Below are 21,643 nucleotides of genomic sequence, written 5' to 3'. Positions count from 1 at the left end.
AACTTTTAGTTTACCTCACCTTCCCTGTTACTTCGCCTTATTTTAATAAACCCTGTATTTATTGCATTCCGTTGTTGTGCCTGTCTTGTTCGTTTCTGTGTTCGTGGTTCGGATAAACCCTCGTCGCGTCCGTCCGTTCAGGTAAGGCCACGGGACCTCTGGCTCCCTGACGTGCCATACAAAGGAATCGTCATCGATTCGGCTCATACACCTCGGAGTTAAGCTCGGTTTTGGCCATCTGTCACCCTGAGGTCTTCACTACAGGGTCGACACGACGATATATTAAGGCCCTGTTTTGCAGCAGCTGTTTTTCAGTAACGCATTGTTGGGAAGTGTGCAGTTAAGGGGATATTCAAAAACTCACCATCAGGGCATATAAATTATAACCACAATTTTATTCCATAAAATGTCTGCATTGCACATAAGACCAGAAACCTTCCAAAAATATCAACAAAATAATGCATCAATCAGTAGTGATATAGATAAACATCCAATAGGAATACTTGCAATGCACCAATAAAGTGCAGACAGAGCACGATACTTGCAAAATTCACCCCCAGAAAAACGTTGCCATGGAGACATCAAATTGTCCATTTCACCAAGATTAAAATTGACGATCTTAATCACAGCTCGGATAAATCAGGTGAGAATTGATTAGTTTTCAGATGAAAATTGATGACTTTTGAAGTTTGACCTTGAGTTGACCTTTTCACATAAAAAATAGTTGCTTTCCCAATTAATGAGGCAAGATGCAATTGCTCTTTAATTTTCAGGTTAATCAGAAGAAAATTGATGATTTTTCAGATGAAAATTGATGATTTTAGAAGTTTAACCTTGAGTTGACATTTGACCTTTTCACCTCAAAAAGTTGCTTTCCCAATTAATGAGGCAAGATGCAATTGCTCTTTAATTTTCAGGTTAATCAGAAGAAAATTGATGATTTTTCTGATGAAAATTGATGATTTTAGAAATTTAACCTTGAGTTGACATTTGACCTTTTCACCTCAAAAATAGTTGGTTTCCCAATTCATGAGGCAATGTGTGATTGCTCTTTAATTTTCAAGTTAATCGGATGAAAATTCACGTTTCAGATGAAAATTGTTAATTTTAGAAGTTTGACCTCGAGTTGACATTTGACCTTTTGACCTCAAAAATAATTGCCTTCCCAATTAATTGAGGCACTATGCAATAATTGCTGTTTAATATTCAAGTTAATAGGATAAAAATTTATGAATTCTCAGATGATTCCCAATTCAGTTCCAATGATGATTTCAATGATGAACGAATGAATTCCAATGATGTTTCCCAATTTAGTGACTCAATATGCAAATGCTGTTCAACTTTCAAGTCAATCGTATGAAAAATGACGATTTTAGAAATTGGACCTCAAGATGACCTTTGACCTCAAAATCAATAGGATTCTCAGTTGTGACGACCTCTACTACTTGGTGAAGTTTCATGATGATCGGGTTAGAATTGTGACCTGTAGGCGAGTGACGGACAAACTAACATGGTCGACTGACCAATATACTTAGAAAAAATCTTCGATTTTGCAGTTAATAACGAGAGCATAATGGAGGACCGTTCGTTGCGACCGTTACGAGCCAAGGTCGGTTGACATCCCTTTATTGCTTCATCGCGCTGAAGAATCTTCGCCTTAAAACAGCGGAGTCCAATTCACAGACACGTCGCACAAAGCAAGTCAATCACCTCAAATGCGAAGCGAAACCCGTTTATGTATTTCTGAAGATACTTTCACATGTTCCGTGCGTTTACAGTGGTTCTCAAGCTACGCTTCAAGTGGCATCAATTTTTAATACATCTTCGCTTTCAATAGGTCTTTCCCCAGATTACTTAATAACGGTAATGGCTATTACACAGTTGGTTGTAATTTCCAGAAGCGGCCATCAAAAGGCAGGAATGAGGTTCTCTCAAGGCACAAATTATCCAGCTCGTTTTCTTTACTCGGATTACGTTTCCAGAATCAAGTTGTGATGTTTTCTCATTTCATCTTAAGAACGTTTCCAGGTGCTCTGCCATACACATTTCCTCCAAGAGCTCTTTTTTGAGGATGCTCAAAAAAACCCCAAAAAAACACAGGGCCTTTTCTGAACCTCAGAAAGCTTCCAATCGACACACACTTTTGACGTTGCCTGGTCACTTTTTGATCATTGCACTTTCCAGAATACTTTGCAGCTCCTTTGACCATATCATAGCAGTTTGCTTTGCATTGTGGCCAAGGCAGCTGCAAAATATTCTGAAACGTTTTCATGCAAATCCGGTCTTTCATGAACATGACCACTCTGCATCGCCAGCTTTCTCACAAGCATAAGGTACTCCCAGAGCTGCCATTTCTTGCATTCTAGGATATATCTCCCATTACTGCTTTCGACTCCATCTTTATCTGTGAGCATATACAAGTAAAGCATAAACATATTGGCCTAGTTGAGCTCCCCTTTCTTTTGATGGCCTAGCTCCCCTTTTTGTATACAAAAATCGACGCACATGGAAGAGCTAGAAAATAATGGATCAGAACACGATGAATAGAGTGAAAAAATGTAGGTAACCCACCAACAGCAGGGTAGAGGGACACAAAAGAGGTAGACTTGGAGGTATAATGAGACAAAAGGGGAGGGGAGGAGGACCCGGGGCGAACAAGTGGCTACAGGCTCAAACAATGGTTGCAAAATGCCAACTTTTGTATGAACCTTGTAGGAGGAGAGGTAATGGCGTTCATCAAAGCACCTGCACATTTTGTTTCCACTCGGAGAATGTCCTATGTTGTAAAGCAAGCGTGTTGCAAGTCCTCAGTGAGACACTTGAGTGTACATACTCGTATTTTGCAAGCTTGCAGAGTGGAGTGGTTAGAGATAGAATTCAATGGAAGCAAGCAGTGCTCCCAATTTGTGCATTATGCAATTGCATTTCAGACGTGGAAAAACTGTAAACAGCGACAGACTAAAAAGAAACAGAATTAGAAGAAACAACCCCTTGGTCCCCTGTCACCATAGCGATTACGGTTGTGAATTCATAATTTAAAAACCCCTCATAATTGGTTTAAAATGCATTCCCAAATTATGCTTTGTCACCATCGTCCACTTCATTCAGGATGGTTGTGCGGACGAGAGCTTCGGTAACAGAGTATGGATCACAGTTGGCTGACGGACGTCGGTCCTCAAAGTATCCATGACCGTCATGGGCCACATGACGAGGGATTCTGACAGATGCACCACGGTCAGACATTCCGTGACAAAAGTGATCTATGGACGAAGACTCGTGCGAGCCGGTGAGGCGGCGCATATTATCCTTTCCTCCATTTGGATCATAAACGCTGATGTGATATTTGTGTCTCTTGCTGAGCTTTTCAATTGCTTCTTCAATGTATCTGAGGGAAAGGATTGGGGCGGAAGGGTCGGGGGACAACATGAGCTGTAGAGTTTTGTGAAATTTTTCATAAGCAGAAGATTGAGTTGAGCAGTTTTTTAAATTATCAATTTCTAATAAGGATGATGAATATGAAGTGTGGCAACCCCTGCCCCACAAACACTACCAGTGTCAAATGGTCAACTTTTGGAAAATACCGCATCATTTTGTGTAATATTGTAGCAGAACTGTGCATCAGTCTTGGAATGGTGAAAGCCATCATTTATTCACACGTGATATTCAATATGCCAAGTGGACTGGAAAATAAAAAAATTCCTGCACAATGACTAGGGTCATGGAAGAGCGAGGTGAAGGAGGGTACGAATTAACAAGCAGGGCAGCACGGCAACTTTTGAACATAATAAGCAAGGGAATTAATGAATCGGAAAAGATGAGAGAGAGGAAGGAAGGAACCACTGCAAATAACAATAAAATGACTTGAGATGCCAGTACACCTCCATCTTGAAGCCCTGAAGGTAACGGTGGGATAGCACAGCCTCAGGTAGGCAGTTTCACAAACGGGAGAAACGTTGAACAGAAAAACGAAGTTGAGGTGCGCAGTCAGTCTAGATTTTGGAAGTCAAATCAGAAGGGAATTGCTGGAAAAAAAAATCATGCACATCCTGGAGTTGGCGGGAATGATCAGAGGACACCAAACCAGACGAGAGGAGGTGAAATAAAAACCGAGGCCACCAACCTGCCTGTGATATGGGAACAACACTTGGATATGCCTGATTCTGGTATAACCTCCTTCCTGAGACAGAGATCAGGGGTTAATCCATTTGCACTATTCCATATGTACAGGCTAAGATATAGCTAGAAACATCAGCTCCCTCCAGGAGTGGTCCGGGGGTTGGAGGGGGTGAGGGGGGCTGGGGGGTGGATTGCAGGAAATATATTTTGTGCCATGATTAGTAATCTCCCCTTTCTCCAACAGGTGTCAGTAAACCACTTGCACAGGCAAAAATCACAAGTAGTATGTATGCTACATAATGATGGTGATGTTAGCACTTCAGGATAACAATAACAAGGATAACGATAATGACAATGTTACATAATAATAATGATAATGGTACATTAGGATAATAATGAAAATAAAAATGACAATATTGAAAATGATAACAACAACAATGATAACGACAACAATGATAATGATAATAATACTGATGATCATAATAATTGATAATGGTACATGGTAATAATGGTACAGGAGTACGTCTATTAATTACGTTTAATCAGAACCTGAATACTGTACTGTATGTCTATGTTTTTGTATACTATACATTTGTATACCAAAGTCGAGTCTCGTGTAAGACCTAACACATAGAACATATAATAAAGGGAGCAGGAGACAAGAAGGGGACGGAGAGGGAAGTACAATCACAGCAGAGAACAGGGACACCAGGAAATCTGTGGAAAGGAGAGGGCTTGGGTGGGGTACATGGGATAAACAAATAGATACTACGAGGACTTTCAGGAAAGAAAACGGAATTTGAAGGAGGTGGATTTAGGGTGTATTAACGGGGGTAGAAAAGATCAAGGTTTTGGATGGGAAAATATAAGAGATGGTGGTGGACAGCTGTTTTGAAGACCAGAAAAACATCCAGAGGCGGGAAAAAAGAGGAGTGAAGGTGAGCAGAGAGACTTGATTTTGGCAGTTTAACCATAAGAGGGTTGCTGGCAGATCTTGTGCGACCTGTAGGAATATTTGGGGACAGAGCACAGCCAGAGCTGGGGGAGCAAGGCCGGAGAGGAGTTGGTAGAAGACAGAAAGACCACCAACCTGCCTGTGGTGAGGGAGTGAAAGGCCCTCAGAATCAGCTTCATCACGGGAGCTATTTTGATGAAAGCTTTGTAAGTGGTGAGTAGCTCAATAGAGCCAAGGAAGGACTTTGCATGAAGAGGATGCCCAGTTGACGACTGGCTTTGGAGGCTAGATTGGAAATGTGGCTTAAAATTTATTTTGGTTATGAGAGTGGAGTAAGTCAATATGCCAAGAGAGGATGTGGCCTTGAATATCATAGGCAGACAGTGGGGAGAGCAAGACAGGGTGCCAGACTATCAAATGCTCGAGATATGTCCAGAGAGAGAGAGCCCTGATCTGATATCCGAGATCGAATCTCAAAAAGTTATGGACGGATTCGGACAAAATTTGGTGGACAGGTTGAGTATGAAACAAGGAGGATTACATTTTGGTGAAGATCTGGATCCAGATCCGAGAACTTTTTTTATGGGATTCTTCACCAATAATTGATAGGGCTAAAAACGATATATAACACGACATCTCAAAACGTTATGGATGGATTAGTATCAACCTTGGTGGACAAAAACGAAAAATAGCATGGTATCTCAAAAGGTTGTGGACGAGTTATGCCAAAACTTGGTGGATGATTTGGTTAGGTGACAAGAACGAGCCAATTTGATTTTGGTTCAGGTCTTGATCCATATCCAGCCTATCAATGGGATACAAAACGTAAACTGTTCAGCTTAGCAGAGGTATGCGCTCTACCGAATTCCTTTCAAGTATTATGTATGTTTTTGGTATGCGTTTTACTCTTAGTTTCTTGTGTCTTTATTTCTCTTTCATTTTCTTTGTGTCTATGGAGAAATTAACCCTTGCAAATTGTTTTTGTAAGGCTCGCTTGGTTACACCTGGATGGGCTTGAGGGCAAAGGAGTAGCAGTTGAAACCCAAATCCTATCATGGTTTCTCCTAATTACCCATCTTTTCCGAGTCGGGTTCCTTCTGATATCTCCAATGTTGTGTTTTGTCTTTTATTTCAAAGACACAAGTAAAACAGATATATTTCAGTCTTCTTCATACTAAAATATGCAATTTGCTGTCTGTCTGTCTGTCTGTCTGATGATTGTTGACCGCAATACATTGGGTCATTACGTATCCAATCTCAACCAAACTTGACAGGAGGACTAAGGGCCACACATGATGGTAGCGAAATAATTTGCCCCCATTCACAAGGGGGTTTTCTTCCTCAAGGGGGTTTTCTCCACCAAGGGGGTTTTCTTCCTCAAGGGGGTTTTCTCCACCAAGTGGGTTTTCCCCCGCCAATGGGGTTGCGTGTTGAGGTGTATATCCATGTTAAGAGAGCTTTATCATGGCGTTTTTCCAAGGCCGATTCTAATAACAAAAGCATAATATTAATGTTATTACAAAACAATATTAATACTAATATCTTCCCCTCCCCAAGGGGTGTTTCCTTCTTGATCCCTGATCAAGGCTGTGCCAACGTCTATAAATAGCTTATTGTGGTATTTCGTGGGAGCACCGGCCCATACCAGAAGTAAAACTATTATAAAGCACAAGCACATATGATTACCTTTTTAAACAGGTGCTAATGCTGTTTAACACTAAACTGAAAGAAATTTGGAGGAATCCTGACAATCTTGAGGCAGATTTCACTTGCGGAATTGAGCGAAGATCTACTGTAATCTATATATCCAACAAGGGTTAATAACATGACACTTCCTGCCGCTGATGTGGCATTTTTCATGGCGGCCTTTTGAAACAGTCACTACTGCTGTTTAACATGAAACTGAAAGGGAGGAATTCTGGGGTGTGTTCAGTTACCAAGCAGCAATCTAGTGCTTGCCAAACCGGCTGTTCCTTATCAACGGTTTGAATGAAGTGCTTGCTCAAATGTATAAATCACTTGGCAAGCTCTCTACAAGAAACTTGGTAAATTAACATCCCTTCCTCCCCCAATGTTCCTCAGGCCTGTCTGTAGATATATTGTAATCTACAGTGCATTCAGAAAGTATTCAGACCCCTTCACTTTTTTTACATTTGTTATGTTGCAGCCTTATGCTGAAATCGTTTAAATTCATTTTTTCCCTCATCAATCTACACTCAATACCCCATAATGACAAAGAGAAAACAGGATTTTAGAAAGTTTTCCAAATTTATCAAAAAGAAAAAACTGAAATATCACATTGCCATAAGTATTCAGACCCTTTGCTATGACACTTGAAATTTAGCTCAGGTGCCTCCCATTTCTCTTGATCATCTTTGAGATGTTTCTACACCTTGATTGGAGTCCACCTGTGGTAAATTTAATTGATTAGACATGATTTGGAAAGGCACACACCTGTCTATATAAGGTCTCACAGCTGACAATGCATATCAGAGCAAAAACCAAGCCCTGAGGTCGAAGGAACTGCCTGCAGAGCTCACAGACAGGATTGTGTCGAGGCACAGATCTGGGGAAGCCCACAAAAAATTTCTGCTGCATTGAAGGTTCCCAAGAGCACAGTGGCCTCCATAATTCTTAAATGGAAGAAGTTTGGAACAACCATGACTTCCTACAGCTGGCCGCCTGGCCAAAATGTACTGTACAAACTTTATAGATGTGCTGACATTGTAATGATACTGTACAAACTTTATAGACGTGCTGACATTGTAATGATACTGTACATACTTTATAGACGTGCTGACATTGTAATGATACTGTACAAACTTTATAGACGTGCTCACATTGTAATGGTACTGTACAAACTTTATAGACGTGCTCACATTGTAATGGTACTGTACAAACTTTATAGATGTGCTGACATTGTAATGATACTGTACAAACTTTATAGACGTGCTCACATTGTAATGGTACGATACTGTACAAACGTTATAGATGTGCTGACATTGTAATGGTGCTGTACAAACTTTATAGATGTGCTGACATTGTAATGGTACTGTACAAACTTTAGAGACGTGCTCACATTGTAATGGTACTGTACAAACTTTATAGACGTGCTCACATTGTAATGGTACTGTACAAACTTTATAGATGTGCTCACATTGTAATGGTACTGTACATACTTTATAGATGTGCTCACATTGTAATGGTACTGTACAAACTTTATAGACGTGCTCACATTGTAATGGTACTGTACAAACTTTATAGATGTGCTCACATTGTAATGGTACTGTACAAACTTTATAGATGTGCTCACATTGTAATGGTACTGTACAAACTTTATAGACGTGCTCACATTGTAATGGTACTGTACAAACTTTATAGACGTGCTCACATTGTAATGGTACTGTACAAACTTTATAGACGTGCTCACATTGTAATGGTACTGTACAAACTTTATAGACGTGCTCACATTGTAATGGTACTGTACAAACTTTATAGATGTGCTGACATTGTAATGATACTGTACAAACTTTGTAGACGTGCTGACATTGTAATGGTACTGTACAAACTTTATAGACGTGCTCACATTGTAATGGTGCTGTACAAACTTTATAGACGTGCTCACATTGTAATGGTACTGTACAAACTTTATAGACGTGCTCACATTGTAATGGTACTGTACAAACTTTATAGACGTGCTGACATTGTAATGGTACTGTACAAACTTTATAGACGTGCTCACATTGTAATGGTACTGTACAAACTTTATAGACGTGCTCACATTGTAATGATACTGTACAAACTTTATGAACGTGCTCACATTGTAATGGTACTGTACAAACTTTATAGACGTGCTGACATTGTAATGATACTGTACAAACTTTATAGACGTGCTCACATTGTAATGATACTGTACAAACTTTATAAACGTGCTCACATTGTAATGGTACTGTACAAACTTTATAGACGTGCTGACATTGTAATGATACTGTACAAACGTTATAGACGTGCTCACATTGTAATGATACTGTACAAGCTTTATAGACGTGCTGACATTGTAATGGTACTGTACATACTTTATAGACGTGCTGACATTGTAATGGTACTGTACAAACTTTATAGACGTGCTGACATTGTAATGGTACTAAAGCGCGGTGTTACGCGCGCTACTTGTAAGCAAGGAGGAAGCGGACAACGCGGTAATTTGTAAGAGTCTTTATTTCAAGAGTTCACTGTAACACTGAGCTGCTCAGGGCTGCGTGCCCCGTGTATATCTTGAGGCCACGCCTCTCTCCCCGGCATGGCCCACCCCCACTTGGTGTGCGGGGTGATGTCACCACGTCAGTGCTTTCGTGTCCGCCACACGCGCCCCCCCAGAATCCCCGCGCACCTGAAGGGTCAGTTTGCGGGGCAAACGGATGACCCGGCCGAAGCGCCCCCTGGCGACAGGCGGCGTCCGGGATGCAGGGATGCCATCTGGAATGCCTCCGGCTGCTCCTGGGATGGGTGCAGGACCGGGGGGCGGCGTGGCGTCGGGGCTGGGCGGTGCCGGGGGTCCGCCCGCAGGGGGGCGGCCCCGACGCGGGGGTAGGGCCACCGGCGGTGGATGGTCCACGTCGAGGTGGGCCGGCTTGAGGCGGTCCACAGAAATGCGGTCAGGAGTACCGCCGATGTCCAGGGTGAAGTGCTTCACCCCGGTCTCCAGCACGCGGAAAGGCCTGTCGTACTCCGGGGGCCGCAGTGGTGTCCGATGGGCATCGTGGCGGACGAAGACGTACTCCGCCGTGCAAAGCTCCGGGGCGACGTGCGTCGGTGGGTGCCCGTGGCGTGCCGTCGGCACCGGGGCGAACCTCCGGGCGGTCTCCTGCAGAGCGGAGCGCTGCTGTGCCGCGGACCATGGTGCCGTGGAGTCGGGGAGGAACTCGCCCGGCACCCGCAGCGGTTGCCCGAAGACCAACTCCGCCGCGGATGCGCGCAGGTCCTCCTTGGGCGCCGTCCGGAGGCCCAGCAGGACCCAGGGGAGCCTGTCGACCCAGCCGCCGTCGCGGAGGGTGGCCCGGAGCGCGGCCTTCAATGAACGGTGAAATCGCTCACACAGGCCGTTAGCCTGGGGGTGGTAGGCCGTGGTTCGGTGCAGCCGGACCCCGAGCCCCTGTGTGACCACCCCCCAGAGCTCCGAGCTGAACTGGGGGCCGCGGTCGGACGAGATGTCTGAGGGGGCACCGAACCGGGCGACCCAGGTGGCGATGAAAGCCTGTGCGACGTCCCCCGCCGTCGTCGATGCCAAGGGCACGGCCTCCGGCCACCGGGTGGTGCGGTCCACCATGGTGAGGACGTGGGTGAAACCCCGCGAGGGGGGCAGAGGTCCCACCAGGTCCACGTGGACGTGGTCAAACCGGCGTTCCGGCACCGTAAACGGGGCCAACGGGGCCTGGGTGTGCCGGTGCACCTTGGCGCGCTGGCACGCGAGGCACGTCCTGGCCCAGCCGCGGACGGCCTTCCGGAGGCCATGCCAGACGAATTTGTCGGCGATCAACCTTAGGGAGGCCCTCGTGCCCGGGTGGGACAGGCCGTGGATGGCGTCAAACACCTGGCGCTGTCAGCCTGCGGGCACGATGGGGCGAGGCCGCCCGAGGGAGACGTCACACAAGAGGGCCGCGCCCGCGCCGTCGAACGGCACCTCGGTGACGCGGAGGCCCGTGACGGCGGTCCGCAAGGCCTGGACGTCGGGGTCAGCGGCCTGGTCCGCTGCCATCCGGGCATAGTCGATGCCGAGGTGGACTGTGTAGGCGACGGCCCGGGAAAGGCAATCCGCCACCGGGTTGTCCTTCCCCGCAACGTGCCGGATGTCCGTCGTGTACTCGGACACGGCCGAGAGGTGACGCTGCTGCCGAGCCGACCACGGCTCGGTGACCTTGCCCATCGCGAAGACCAGCGGCTTGTGGTCGACGAAGGCCGTGAACGCACGGCCCTCGAGCAGATGGCGGAAGTGCCTGACCGCCAAGTGAAGCCCGAGCAACTCCCGGTCGAAGGTACCGTAACGGCGTTCGGGCGGGCGAAGCTGCCGGCTAAAGAACGCCAGCGGTTGCCAAGCTCCACGCACCCATTGCTCGTGCACCGCGCCCACCGCGTAGTCCGAGGCGTCGGTGGTGAGGGTGATCGGCGCATCGGGCGCCGGGTGCGCGAGCATGGTGGCGTTAGCCAAGGCGAGCTTCGCGCCCGTGAAAACTGCGTCCATCTGCTCGATCCAGGTAACGTCGCCTTTGCCCGGCTTACCTCGGAGAGCTTCGTGCAGGGGGCGCTGGAGCTGGGCGATACGGGGCAGGAACCGATGGTAAAAGTTCACCATGCCCAGGAACTCCTGCAGCCCCCTGATCGTGCGGGGGCGCGGAAACCCCTTCACCGCCTCCACCTTGGCCGGCAGGGGGACGGCTACGTGCCTGGTGACGCGGTGCGCTAGAAAATCGAGTTCGGCGATGCCGAACCGGCACTTTGCGGGGTTCACAATCAGGCCATGCTGGCCCAGGCGTTCGAAGAGCATGCGGAGGTGGTGTAGGTGCTCTTCGCGGGACGCGCTGGTGACGAGGATATCGTCCAGGTAGACGTATACAAAATCCAAGTCGCGCAGGACGCTGTCCATCAGCCGCTGGAACGCCTGAGCCGCATTCTTCAGACCGAAGGGCATCCGCAGGAATTTGAAGAGTCCGAACGGCGTGATGACCGCCGTCTTCGGGACGTCCTCCGGCCTGACGGGGACCTGATGGTAGCCGCGTATGAGGTCCACCTTCGAGAAGAAGGACATGCCCGCCAAACGGGTGGAAAAGTCCTGAATGTGGGGGACGGGGTAGCAGTCGGGGGTGGTGGCGTCATTGAGACGGCGATAGTCCCCGCACAGTCGCCATCCCCCGCCGGGCTTCGGCACGATGTGCAGCGGCGACGCCCAAGCACTCTCCGAGCGCCGAACGATGCCGAGTCACTCCAGGGTAGCGAACGCCGCTTTTGCTACCGCCAGCTTCGTAGGCTCGAGGCGGCGTGCCCGGGCGTAGACCGGTGGCCCGACGGTGGGGATGTGATGGGCCACCCCGTGCTTGACGGCCCCCGCCGAGAAGGTGGGCCGCGTGAGGGCCGGGAAGCCGGCGAGGAGGCGGGTGAATTCGTCCGCTGCCGGAAGCGTACAGATCAACGTGGCCAGAACCGAACCGTTCGGCAAGCCTCTTGGCAAGCCGCTCGGTGAGCCGCTCAGTGGGCTGCTCGACGAGCTGGGCAGCGCACAAGCGAGCGAGCTGAACGTCTCGGCCTGGACAAGACGTCTGTGCTTTACGTCGACCAGGAGCCCATTTGCGCACAGGAAGTCCACGCCAAGCAATGCCATGGGCACGTCGGCAGTGACGAACGACCATCGGAAAACCTGCCCTCCGAACCGCAGAGAGAGGCAGCGTTTTCCGTATGTACGGATGGGCGTCCCGTTCGCGGCAAGCAGCGCGGGGCCCCCGCCCGCGGCGTGCTTGTCCGACGTACCGGCAGGAACGACACTCACCTGCGCTCCTGTGTCGCACAGGTAACGGCGCCCGGATAAGGTGTCCGTGATGAACAGCAGGCTGTTCGAACGGCCGGCGCTCATTGCCACTATCGAGCGCCGGCCCGGGCGTTTCCCGACCTGTCGAAGGAGCATGGCGGATGACACTGTCGAGCCTCATGGCCGAACTTGGCGTGGAACCAGCACCAACTGGTGGAGCTGGAGGAGCGCGGCTGGCTCCGCCAGGCCGGTGGAGCCGGCGGTTTTCCCCGCGGTGGCGGTTTTCGCCGCGGCGGTGGGCGGGGCGTGGCGGCGGCCACGAGGTGCGTATCAGCATGCTGTGTATGCTGTGTAAGCTGATGCTGTGAATCAGCATCAGCCTCGGGATCCACGAGGTGGGCAGCAGCATCAGCCTCGAGATCTGCGACGGCCACACCGACTCTCGCCCGCGTGTCCGAAGCCGCGAAGTACCTGTCCGCCTCGGCGGCCAATGCTCGGGGTTCCGTTGGCACGGTCCCGGCCAACGCGAGGTGTACCTGTGCTGGAAGTTGGCCACGGAAAAGCGCCCGGAATAGAGAACCAGGGGCTTCGTCGCCCAACAGCGACAGCATATGGTCCATTCGGACCGACGGGCGCGTGTCGCCGAGCTCGGGGAGATCCAGGAGGCGGTCGGCCCGTGCGTCCTCCGTGAGGCCGAACGTGGCTAGGAGCAGCCGCTTGAGTGCCTCGTACTTGTGGCCATCCGGTGGGTGGCGAAGGACGGACACAACTCGAGCGGCCGTGCCGGGCCCGAGGGAGGCGACGACGTGGCAGTAGCGCGTGTCGTCGCCGGTGAGGCGCCGAAGCTGAAACTGGGCTTCGGCTTGGACGAACCAAACTTCGGCCTGGGCCTCCAAAAATTCGGGAAGTTTAACCGACATCGCGTTGTTGGCCATGGCAATGGCGTCGTGTTTGGAAGGATCGCTATGGCAGATCCAACGTCGAGGTCACCAATAAAGCGCGGTGTTACGTGCGCTACTTGTAAGCAAGGAGGAAGCAGACAACGCGGTAATTTGTAAGAGTCTTTATTTCAAGAGTTCACTGTAACACTGAGCTGCTCAGGGCTGCGCGCCCCGTGTATATCTTGAGGCCACGCCTCTCTCCCCGGCGTGGCCCACCCCCACTTGGTGTGCGGGGTGATGTCACCACGTCAGTGCTTTCGTGTCCGCCACAGTACTGTACATACTTTATAGACGTGCTCACATTGCAATGATACTGTACACACTTTACAGACATGCTGACATTGTAATGATACTGTACAAACTTTATAGACGTGCTGACATTGCAATGATACTGTACAAACTTTATAGACGTGCTGACATTGTAATGGTACTGTACACACTTTACAGACGTGCTGACATTGTAATGATACTGTACATACTTTATAGACGTGCTGACATTGTAATGATACTGTACAAACTTTATAGACGTGCTGACATTGTAATGATACTGTACATACTTTATAGACGTGCTGACATTGTAATGATACTGCACAAACTTTATAGACGTGCTGACATTGCAATGATACTGTACAAACTTTATGGACGTGCTGACATTGTAATGATACTGTACAAACTTTATAGACGTGCTGACATTGTAATGATACTGTACATACTTTATAGACGTGCTGACATTGTAATGATACTGTACATACTTTATAGACGTGCTCACATTGTAATGGTAATGTACTGTACATACTTTATAGACGTGCTCACATTGTAATGGTACTGTACAAACTGTATAGACGTGCTCACATTGTAATGGTACTGTACAAGCTTTTTAGACGTGCTGACATTGTAATACTGTATAAACTTTATGGACGTGCTGACATTGTAATGATACTGTACAAACTTTATAGACGTGCTCACATTGCAATGATACTGTACACACTTTACAGACGTGCTGACATTGTAATGATACTGTACAAACTTTATAGACGTGCTGACATTGTAATGATACTGTACAAACTTTATAGACGTGCTGACATTGTAATGATACTGTACAAACTTTATAGACGTGCTCACATTGTAATGATACTGTACAAACGTTATAGATGTGCTGACATTGTAATGGTACTGTACAAACTTTATAGACATGCTGACATTGTAATGATACTGTACAAACTTTATAGACGTGCTGACATTGTAATGATACTGTACAAACTTTATAGACGTGCTCACATTGTAATGATACTGTACAAACTTTATAGACGTGCTCACATTGTAATTATACTGTACAAACGTTATAGATGTGCTGACATTGTAATGGTACTGTACAAACGTCGTTATAGACGTGCTGACATTGTAATTATACTGTACAAACCTTATAGACGTGCTGACATTGTAATGATACTGTACAAACTTTATAGATGTGCTGACATTGTAATGATACTGTTCAAACTTTATAGACGTGCTCACATTGTAATGGTACTGTACAAACTTTATAGATGTGCTGACATTGTAATGATACTGTACAAACTTTATAGACGTGCTGACATTGTAATGATACTGTACAAACTTTATAGATGTGCTGACATTGTAATGGTGCTGTACAAACTTTATAGATGTGCTGACATTGTAATGATACTGTACAAACTTTATAGACGTGCTCACATTGTAATGATACTGTACAAACTTTATAGATGTGCTGACATTGTAATGGTGCTGTACTGAAGGAGCCGGGGCTCCCACGTCGATCGGAAGAATGGACGCGACAAAAAGCTAGAATTCATCTGAGTTGCTTTAATGAAATCAAACACTCAGGCACTCTGAAAAACCGTTTATCAGTCAGCAATATATATCTATTCCGCCAGGGGGTTTGCCCAGGCCCGGCGCCAGGGGGCGTGGCCCAGCGTCCTGGCTGCGGCCTGGCAAGTTGAGGGCGAGCCTGGGCGTCCTGGACGAGCCCGGCATGGTGATCGCTCCGCGTCCTTGATAGGTGCAAGGCGATTGTGAAAACTCAGCGGCAGCCGCTACACACGTCCCCCCAGAATCGACTTGCACCGGCAGGGTCAATTTGAGGGGGGTCCTGATGACCCGGCCGAAGCGACCCCTGGCGGGTCGTGGGAGGGGGTCCGGTGAGGTGGTGGGCGGTCGAGTGGGGGGCACCGTGGACGGGGGACGGCCTCGCCGCGGCGGAAGGGCCACCCGTGGTGGGTGGTCGACGTCCACGTGCGCCGGCTTGAGGCGGTCCACAGCAATCCGGTCCGACCTGCCGCCGATGTCGATGACGAACGACTTGTCGTCCCGTCGCAGCACCCGGAAGGGCCCGTCGTACGGCGGCTGGAGTGGCCACCGATGTGCGTCGTGACGCACAAAAACATACTCCGCTATGCGGAGTGCTGGGGGGACGTAGGACTGGGGGTCACCGTGGTGGGATGTTGGCACGGGGGCAAACCGTCGGGCGGCCTCCTGGAGGTCCGAGCGCTGGTGAGCTGCGGACCAGGGACTGGTAGCGTCGGGCACAAATTCGCCCGGGACGCGTAGCACCTGGCCATAGACAAGCTCGGCGGTGGATGCCTGGAGGTCCTCCTTGGGGGCCGTGCGAAGGCCCAAAAGGACCCACGGCAGCCGGTCGGCCCAACCGACGTCTTGAAGGCCGGCCATGAGCGCGGCCTTCATGGAGCGGTGGAATCGCTCGCACAACCCGTTTGCTTGGGGGTGGTAGGCCGTAGTACGGTGGAGCTTGATCCCCAGGTTGCGGGCGACCGCGCCCCACAGCTCGGAGGTGAACTGTGGACCGCGGTCTGACGAGATGTCCGCCGGTGCGCCGAAGCGGGCGACCCAGGTGGCGATGAAAGCCTGCGCCACGTCGGCGGTGGTGGTGGAGACGAGGGGAACGGCCTCCGGCCACCTGGTGGTCCTGTCCACCATGGTGAGCAGGTGTGTGAACCCCCGTGACGGGGGGAGGGGGCCCACCAGATCCACGTTGACGTGGTCGAAACGTCGTTCGGGCACGGTGAAAGGTGCCAGCGGGGCCTGGGTGTGTCGGTGGACCTTGGCCCGTTGGCAGGCCATGCAGGCGCTGGTCCAATCGCGGACGTCCCGACGAAGGCCGTGCCAGACGAAACGCGCCGACACCAGCTTCTGGGAAGCTTTCCGGCCTGGGTGGGAAAGGCCGTGGAGGGAGGCGAAGATGCGGCGTTGCCAGGCGACGGGCACTATGGGGCGAGGCTGGCCTTGGGAGACGTCGCAGAGCAGGACAGTGTCCGCGCAGGGGATGTCGGCCAGGCGGAGGCCCGTGTCCGCCGCCCGGAGGGCTTGCACCGTGGTGTCGGTGGTTTGGTCCGCCGCCATAAGCGCAAAATCCACGCCCACGTGGACCGCGTTCGCGCTGGCCCGGGAAAGACAGTCGGCCACGGCGTTGTTTTTGCCGGCGACGTGCCGGATGTCCGTGGTAAACTCCGACACGGCGGAGAGGTGGCGCTGTTGGCGGGCCGACCATGGCTCCGTGACCTTGGCCATGGCGTAAACCAACGGCTTGTGGTCGACGAACGCCGTGAAAGGTCGGCCCTCCAGGAGGTGGCGGAAATGGCGGACGGCCAGGTGTAGACCGAGGAGCTCCCGGTCAAACGTGCTGTATTTGAGCTCGTTCGGCCGGAGCTGCCGGCTGAAAAAAGCGAGTGGCTGCCAAACCCCGTTCACCCATTGCTCATGTACGGCGCCCACCGCGTAGTCGGAGGCATCCGTGGTGAGGGCGATGGGAGCGTTGAGCACCGGGTGAGCGAGCAGTGTTGCGTCGGCGAGGGCCCGCTTTGAGCCTTGGAAGGCCGCATCCATTGCTGCGGACCAGGCGATGTCGTGCTTGGCCGGCATGCCCCGGAGGGCTTCGTAGAGGGGCCGCATGAGCTGAGCAGCGCGGGGCACGAAGCGGTGATAAAAATTCACCATTCCCAGGAATTCCTGCAGGGCCTTTATGGTGCGGGGACGCGGGAACGTGGTGATGGCCTCGACCTTGGTTGGCAGCGGCACGGCCCCGTTCTTGGTGATGTGATGGCCCAAAAAATCAACGGCCGTCGTGCCGAAGTGGCATTTGGCCGGGTTGACGATGAGGCCGTGCTCGCTGAGGCGCTCGAACAGTGTCCGGAGGTGGAGGAGGTGCTCGGCCCGGGACGTGCTGGCGACGAGGATGTCGTCCAGGTAAACGAAAAGGAACGGCAGGTCACGCAGCACGCCGTCCATCAAGCGCTGGAACGCCTGAGCCGCGTTCTTGAGACCAAACGGCATCCGCAAGAATTCGAATAATCCGAACGGCGTGATGACTGCCGTTTTAGGGACGTCGGCCGCCCTGACAGGTACCTGGTGATATCCCCGTATGAGGTCAATTTTCGAAAAAATGACCCGTCCCGCCAGACGGGCGGAGAAGTCTTGGATATGCGGGATCGGGTACCTGTCGGGGGTGGTAGCGTCATTGAGACGGCGGTAGTCGCCACACGGGCGCCATCCACCCCCCGGCTTTGGCACGATGTGCAGTGGCGAGGCCCACGCGCTATCGGAGCGCCGCACGATGCCGAGGTGCTCCAACGCGTCGAATTCGGCCTTCGCTACGGCGAGCTTGGCTGGGTCGAGGCGGCGGGCCCTGGCGTAGACCGGCGGGCCCGTGGTTGGTATGTGGTGCTCGATCCCATGCCGTACTGCGACGGCCGAAAACGTCGGCCGCGTGAGGGCCGGGAACTCCGTGAGCAGGCGAGCAAACTCGTTCGCCGCCGGGACGGCGCATGCCAGCTCGGTCGGCGCGGAGCTGCTCAATGTGCATACCAGGGAGCTGAAGGTTTCAGCGTTGATTAAACGACGCCGTTGGACGTCCACCAGCAGTCCGTGTGCGCAGAGGAAGTCGGCGCCTAGCAGAGCCACGGGCACGTTGGCGGTTACAAACGTCCAAGCAAAGCGTTGGCCGCCGAAGCAGAGGGTGACGTTGCGCGGGCCGAAGGTGCGGATAGTCGATCCGTTGGCCGCAACTAAGGAGGGGCCGCAAACCGCGGATTGCCTGTCCTGGTCAGAGGCGGGTATGACGCTCAGTTGGGCGCCAGTGTCGCACAGGAAGCGCCGTCCGGACGCTTTATCCGTGATGAACAGTAAGTTGCCCGTGTGGCCGGCGCTCATGGCTGGTAATGAACGCCGGCCCGGCCGTTTCCCGGCCTGCCGAAGGTGCACGGGGGTCGGCATGTCCGGGCCTTCTGTCCGAACCTGGCATGATAGTAACACCACGCTTGGTCAGGTGGAGGCCTCGGTCGTCGTGCCGGAGGTGGTCGGCTCGGTAGAGCGGCCGCCAATGGCGTCGGCAGTTCGGCCGTCGACCGTGCCGGGTGCTCGGGCGCCCTGGGTGTTGCGTCGGACGGCGGTGGGTCCCATGTCGCCGCTACGATGCGCTGTCCCGCGGCGGAGATCTTGTCGGCTTCTCTGGCAAGGGCCCGGGGATCTGTGATCGTCGTGCTTGCCAGGGCGAGGCGTACCGGGTTAGGCAGCTGACGGAAGAACAGCTCCCGGAACAGGAATGCCGGAGAGTGCTCGCCGAGCAGTGAAAGCATGTAGTCCATGCGCTCGGAAGGGCGCGTGTCGCCGAGCTCAGGCAGATCGAGCAGGCGCCGTGCGCGTTCCGCCGATGGGAGGGCGAAAGCATCGAGGAGCAGCTTCTTAATCGCGCCGTATTTGTCAGCGGCTGGCGGGCTTTCGAGGAGGCTCAGGGCGCGGGCCGCGGTAACCGACCCGAGCGCAGCTACCACATGGTGGAAGCGGGTGTCGTCGGCCGTGATGCCTCGCAGGGCGAACAGGGACTCCGCCTGTGCGAACCAAACCGCCGCGTGAGCCTCCCAGAAGGTAGGCAGTTTAAGGGCGACTGCCGTGTCCATGTCGATAGGTCACCAATGAAGGAGCCGGGGCTCCCACGGCGATCGGAAGAATGGACGCGACAAAAAGCTAGAATTCATCTGAGTTGCTTTAATGAAATCAAACACTCAGGCACTCTGAAAAACCGTTTATCAGTCAGCAATATATATCTATTCCGCCAGGGGGTTTGCCCAGGCCCGGTGCCAGGGGGCGTGGCCCAGCGTCCTGGCTGCGGCCTGGCAAGTTGAGGGCGAGCCTGGGCGTCCTGGACGAGCCCGGCATGGTGATCGCTCCGCGTCCTTGATAGGTGCAAGGCGATTGTGAAAACTCAGCGGCAGCCGCTACAGTACAAACTTTATAGATGTGCTGACATTGTAATGATACTGTACAAACTTTATAGACGTGCTGACGTTGTAATGGTGCTGTACAAACTTTATAGACGTGCTGACATTGTAATTATACTGTACAAACTTTATAGACGTGCTGACATTGTAATTATACTGTACAAACTTTATAGACGTGCTGACATTGTAATGATACTGTACAAACTTTATAGACGTGCTCACATTGTAATGATACTGTACAAACTTTATAGACGTGCTCACATTGTAATGATACTGTACAAACTTTATAGACGTGCTCACATTGTAATGATACTGTACAAACTTTATAGACGTGCTCACATTGTAATTATACTGTACAAACGTTATAGATGTGCTGACATTGTAATTATACTGTACAAACTTTATAGACGTGCTGACATTGTAATGATACTGTACAAACTTTATAGACGTGCTGACATTGTAATTATACTGTACAAACTTTATAGACGTGCTGACATTGTAATTATACTGTACAAACTTTATAGACGTGCTGACATTGTAATTATACTGTACAAACTTTATAGACGTGCTCACATTGTAATGATACTGTAGAAACATTATAGACGTGCTCACATTGTAATGATACTGTACAAACTTTATAGACGTGCTCACATTGTAATTATACTGTACAAACGTTATAGATGTGCTGACATTGTAATGGTACTGTACAAACGTCGTTATAGACGTGCTGACATTGTAATTATACTGTACAAACTTTATAGACGTGCTGACATTGTAATGATACTGTACAAACTTTATAGATGTGCTGACATTGTAATGGTGCTGTACAAACTTTATAGATGTGCTGACATTGTAATGATACTGTACAAACTTTATAGACGTGCTGACGTTGTAATGGTGCTGTACAAACTTTATAGACGTGCTGACATTGTAATGGTACTGTACCGTACCAACTTTATGGATGTGCTGACATTGTAATGATACTGTAGAAACATTATAGACGTGCTCACATTGTAATGATACTGTACAAACTTTATAGATGTGCTGACATTGTAATGGTACTGTACAAACTTTATAGACGTGCTGACGTTGTAATGGTGCTGTACAAACTTTATAGACGTGCTGACATTGTAATGATACTGTACCGTACCAACTTTATGGATGTGCTGACATTGTAATGATACTGTACAAACTTTATAGACGTGCTGACATTGTAATGATACTGTACAAACTTTATAGATGTGCTCACATTGTAATTATACTGTACAAACTTTATAGACGTGCTGACATTGTAATGATACTGTACAAACTTTATAGACGTGCTCACATTGTAATTATACTGTACAAACTTTATAGACGTGCTGACATTGTAATGATACTGTACAAACTTTATAGATGTGCTGACATTGTAATGGTGCTGTACAAACTTTATAGATGTGCTGACATTGTAATGATACTGTACAAACTTTATAGACGTGCTCACATTGTAATGATACTGTACAAACTTTATAGATGTGCTGACATTGTAATGGTGCTGTACAAACTTTATAGACGTGCTGACGTTGTAATGGTGCTGTACAAACTTTATAGACGTGCTGACATTGTAATGATACTGTACCGTACCAACTTTATGGATGTGCTGACATTGTAATGATACTGTACAAACTTTATAGACTACCTTCTAACATCTAACATTCTAACATTCTAAATAGTATGTTTGGGCAAATGTGTCTTGTGGCCCTGCCCCTATCAGACTGATTGACAGTCATATTCCCGCCCACACCTCTGTTTCCTTCCTATTTCTTTGCAATGGAATGCAGATTTGCGCATTTTTCAGGGAATCCTTTCA

The 21,643-nt window shown here is 50.0% G+C and overlaps 1 protein-coding gene across 1 annotated transcript in view; it reads right to left on the bottom strand.

Moving 5' to 3' along the window:
• Positions 1–376: 376 nt before the first annotated feature.
• LOC137432742 (glutamine synthetase-like) overlaps positions 377–21,643 on the bottom strand; it is a 41,771-nt gene continuing 20,504 nt past the window's right edge. The window contains exon 6 of the mRNA XM_068124898.2: positions 377–3,385. Coding sequence (XP_067980999.2) covers positions 3,076–3,385 — 310 coding nt within the window. The 3' untranslated portion in view covers positions 377–3,075. The remainder of the gene's footprint in view (positions 3,386–21,643) is intronic.

This window comes from Myxine glutinosa, chromosome 8, assembly GCF_964187855.1.
Source record: "Myxine glutinosa chromosome 8, kmMyxGlut1.1, whole genome shotgun sequence".
NCBI lineage: Eukaryota > Metazoa > Chordata > Myxini > Myxiniformes > Myxinidae > Myxine > Myxine glutinosa.
This window is presented reverse-complemented; position numbering and strand designations above follow the sequence as displayed.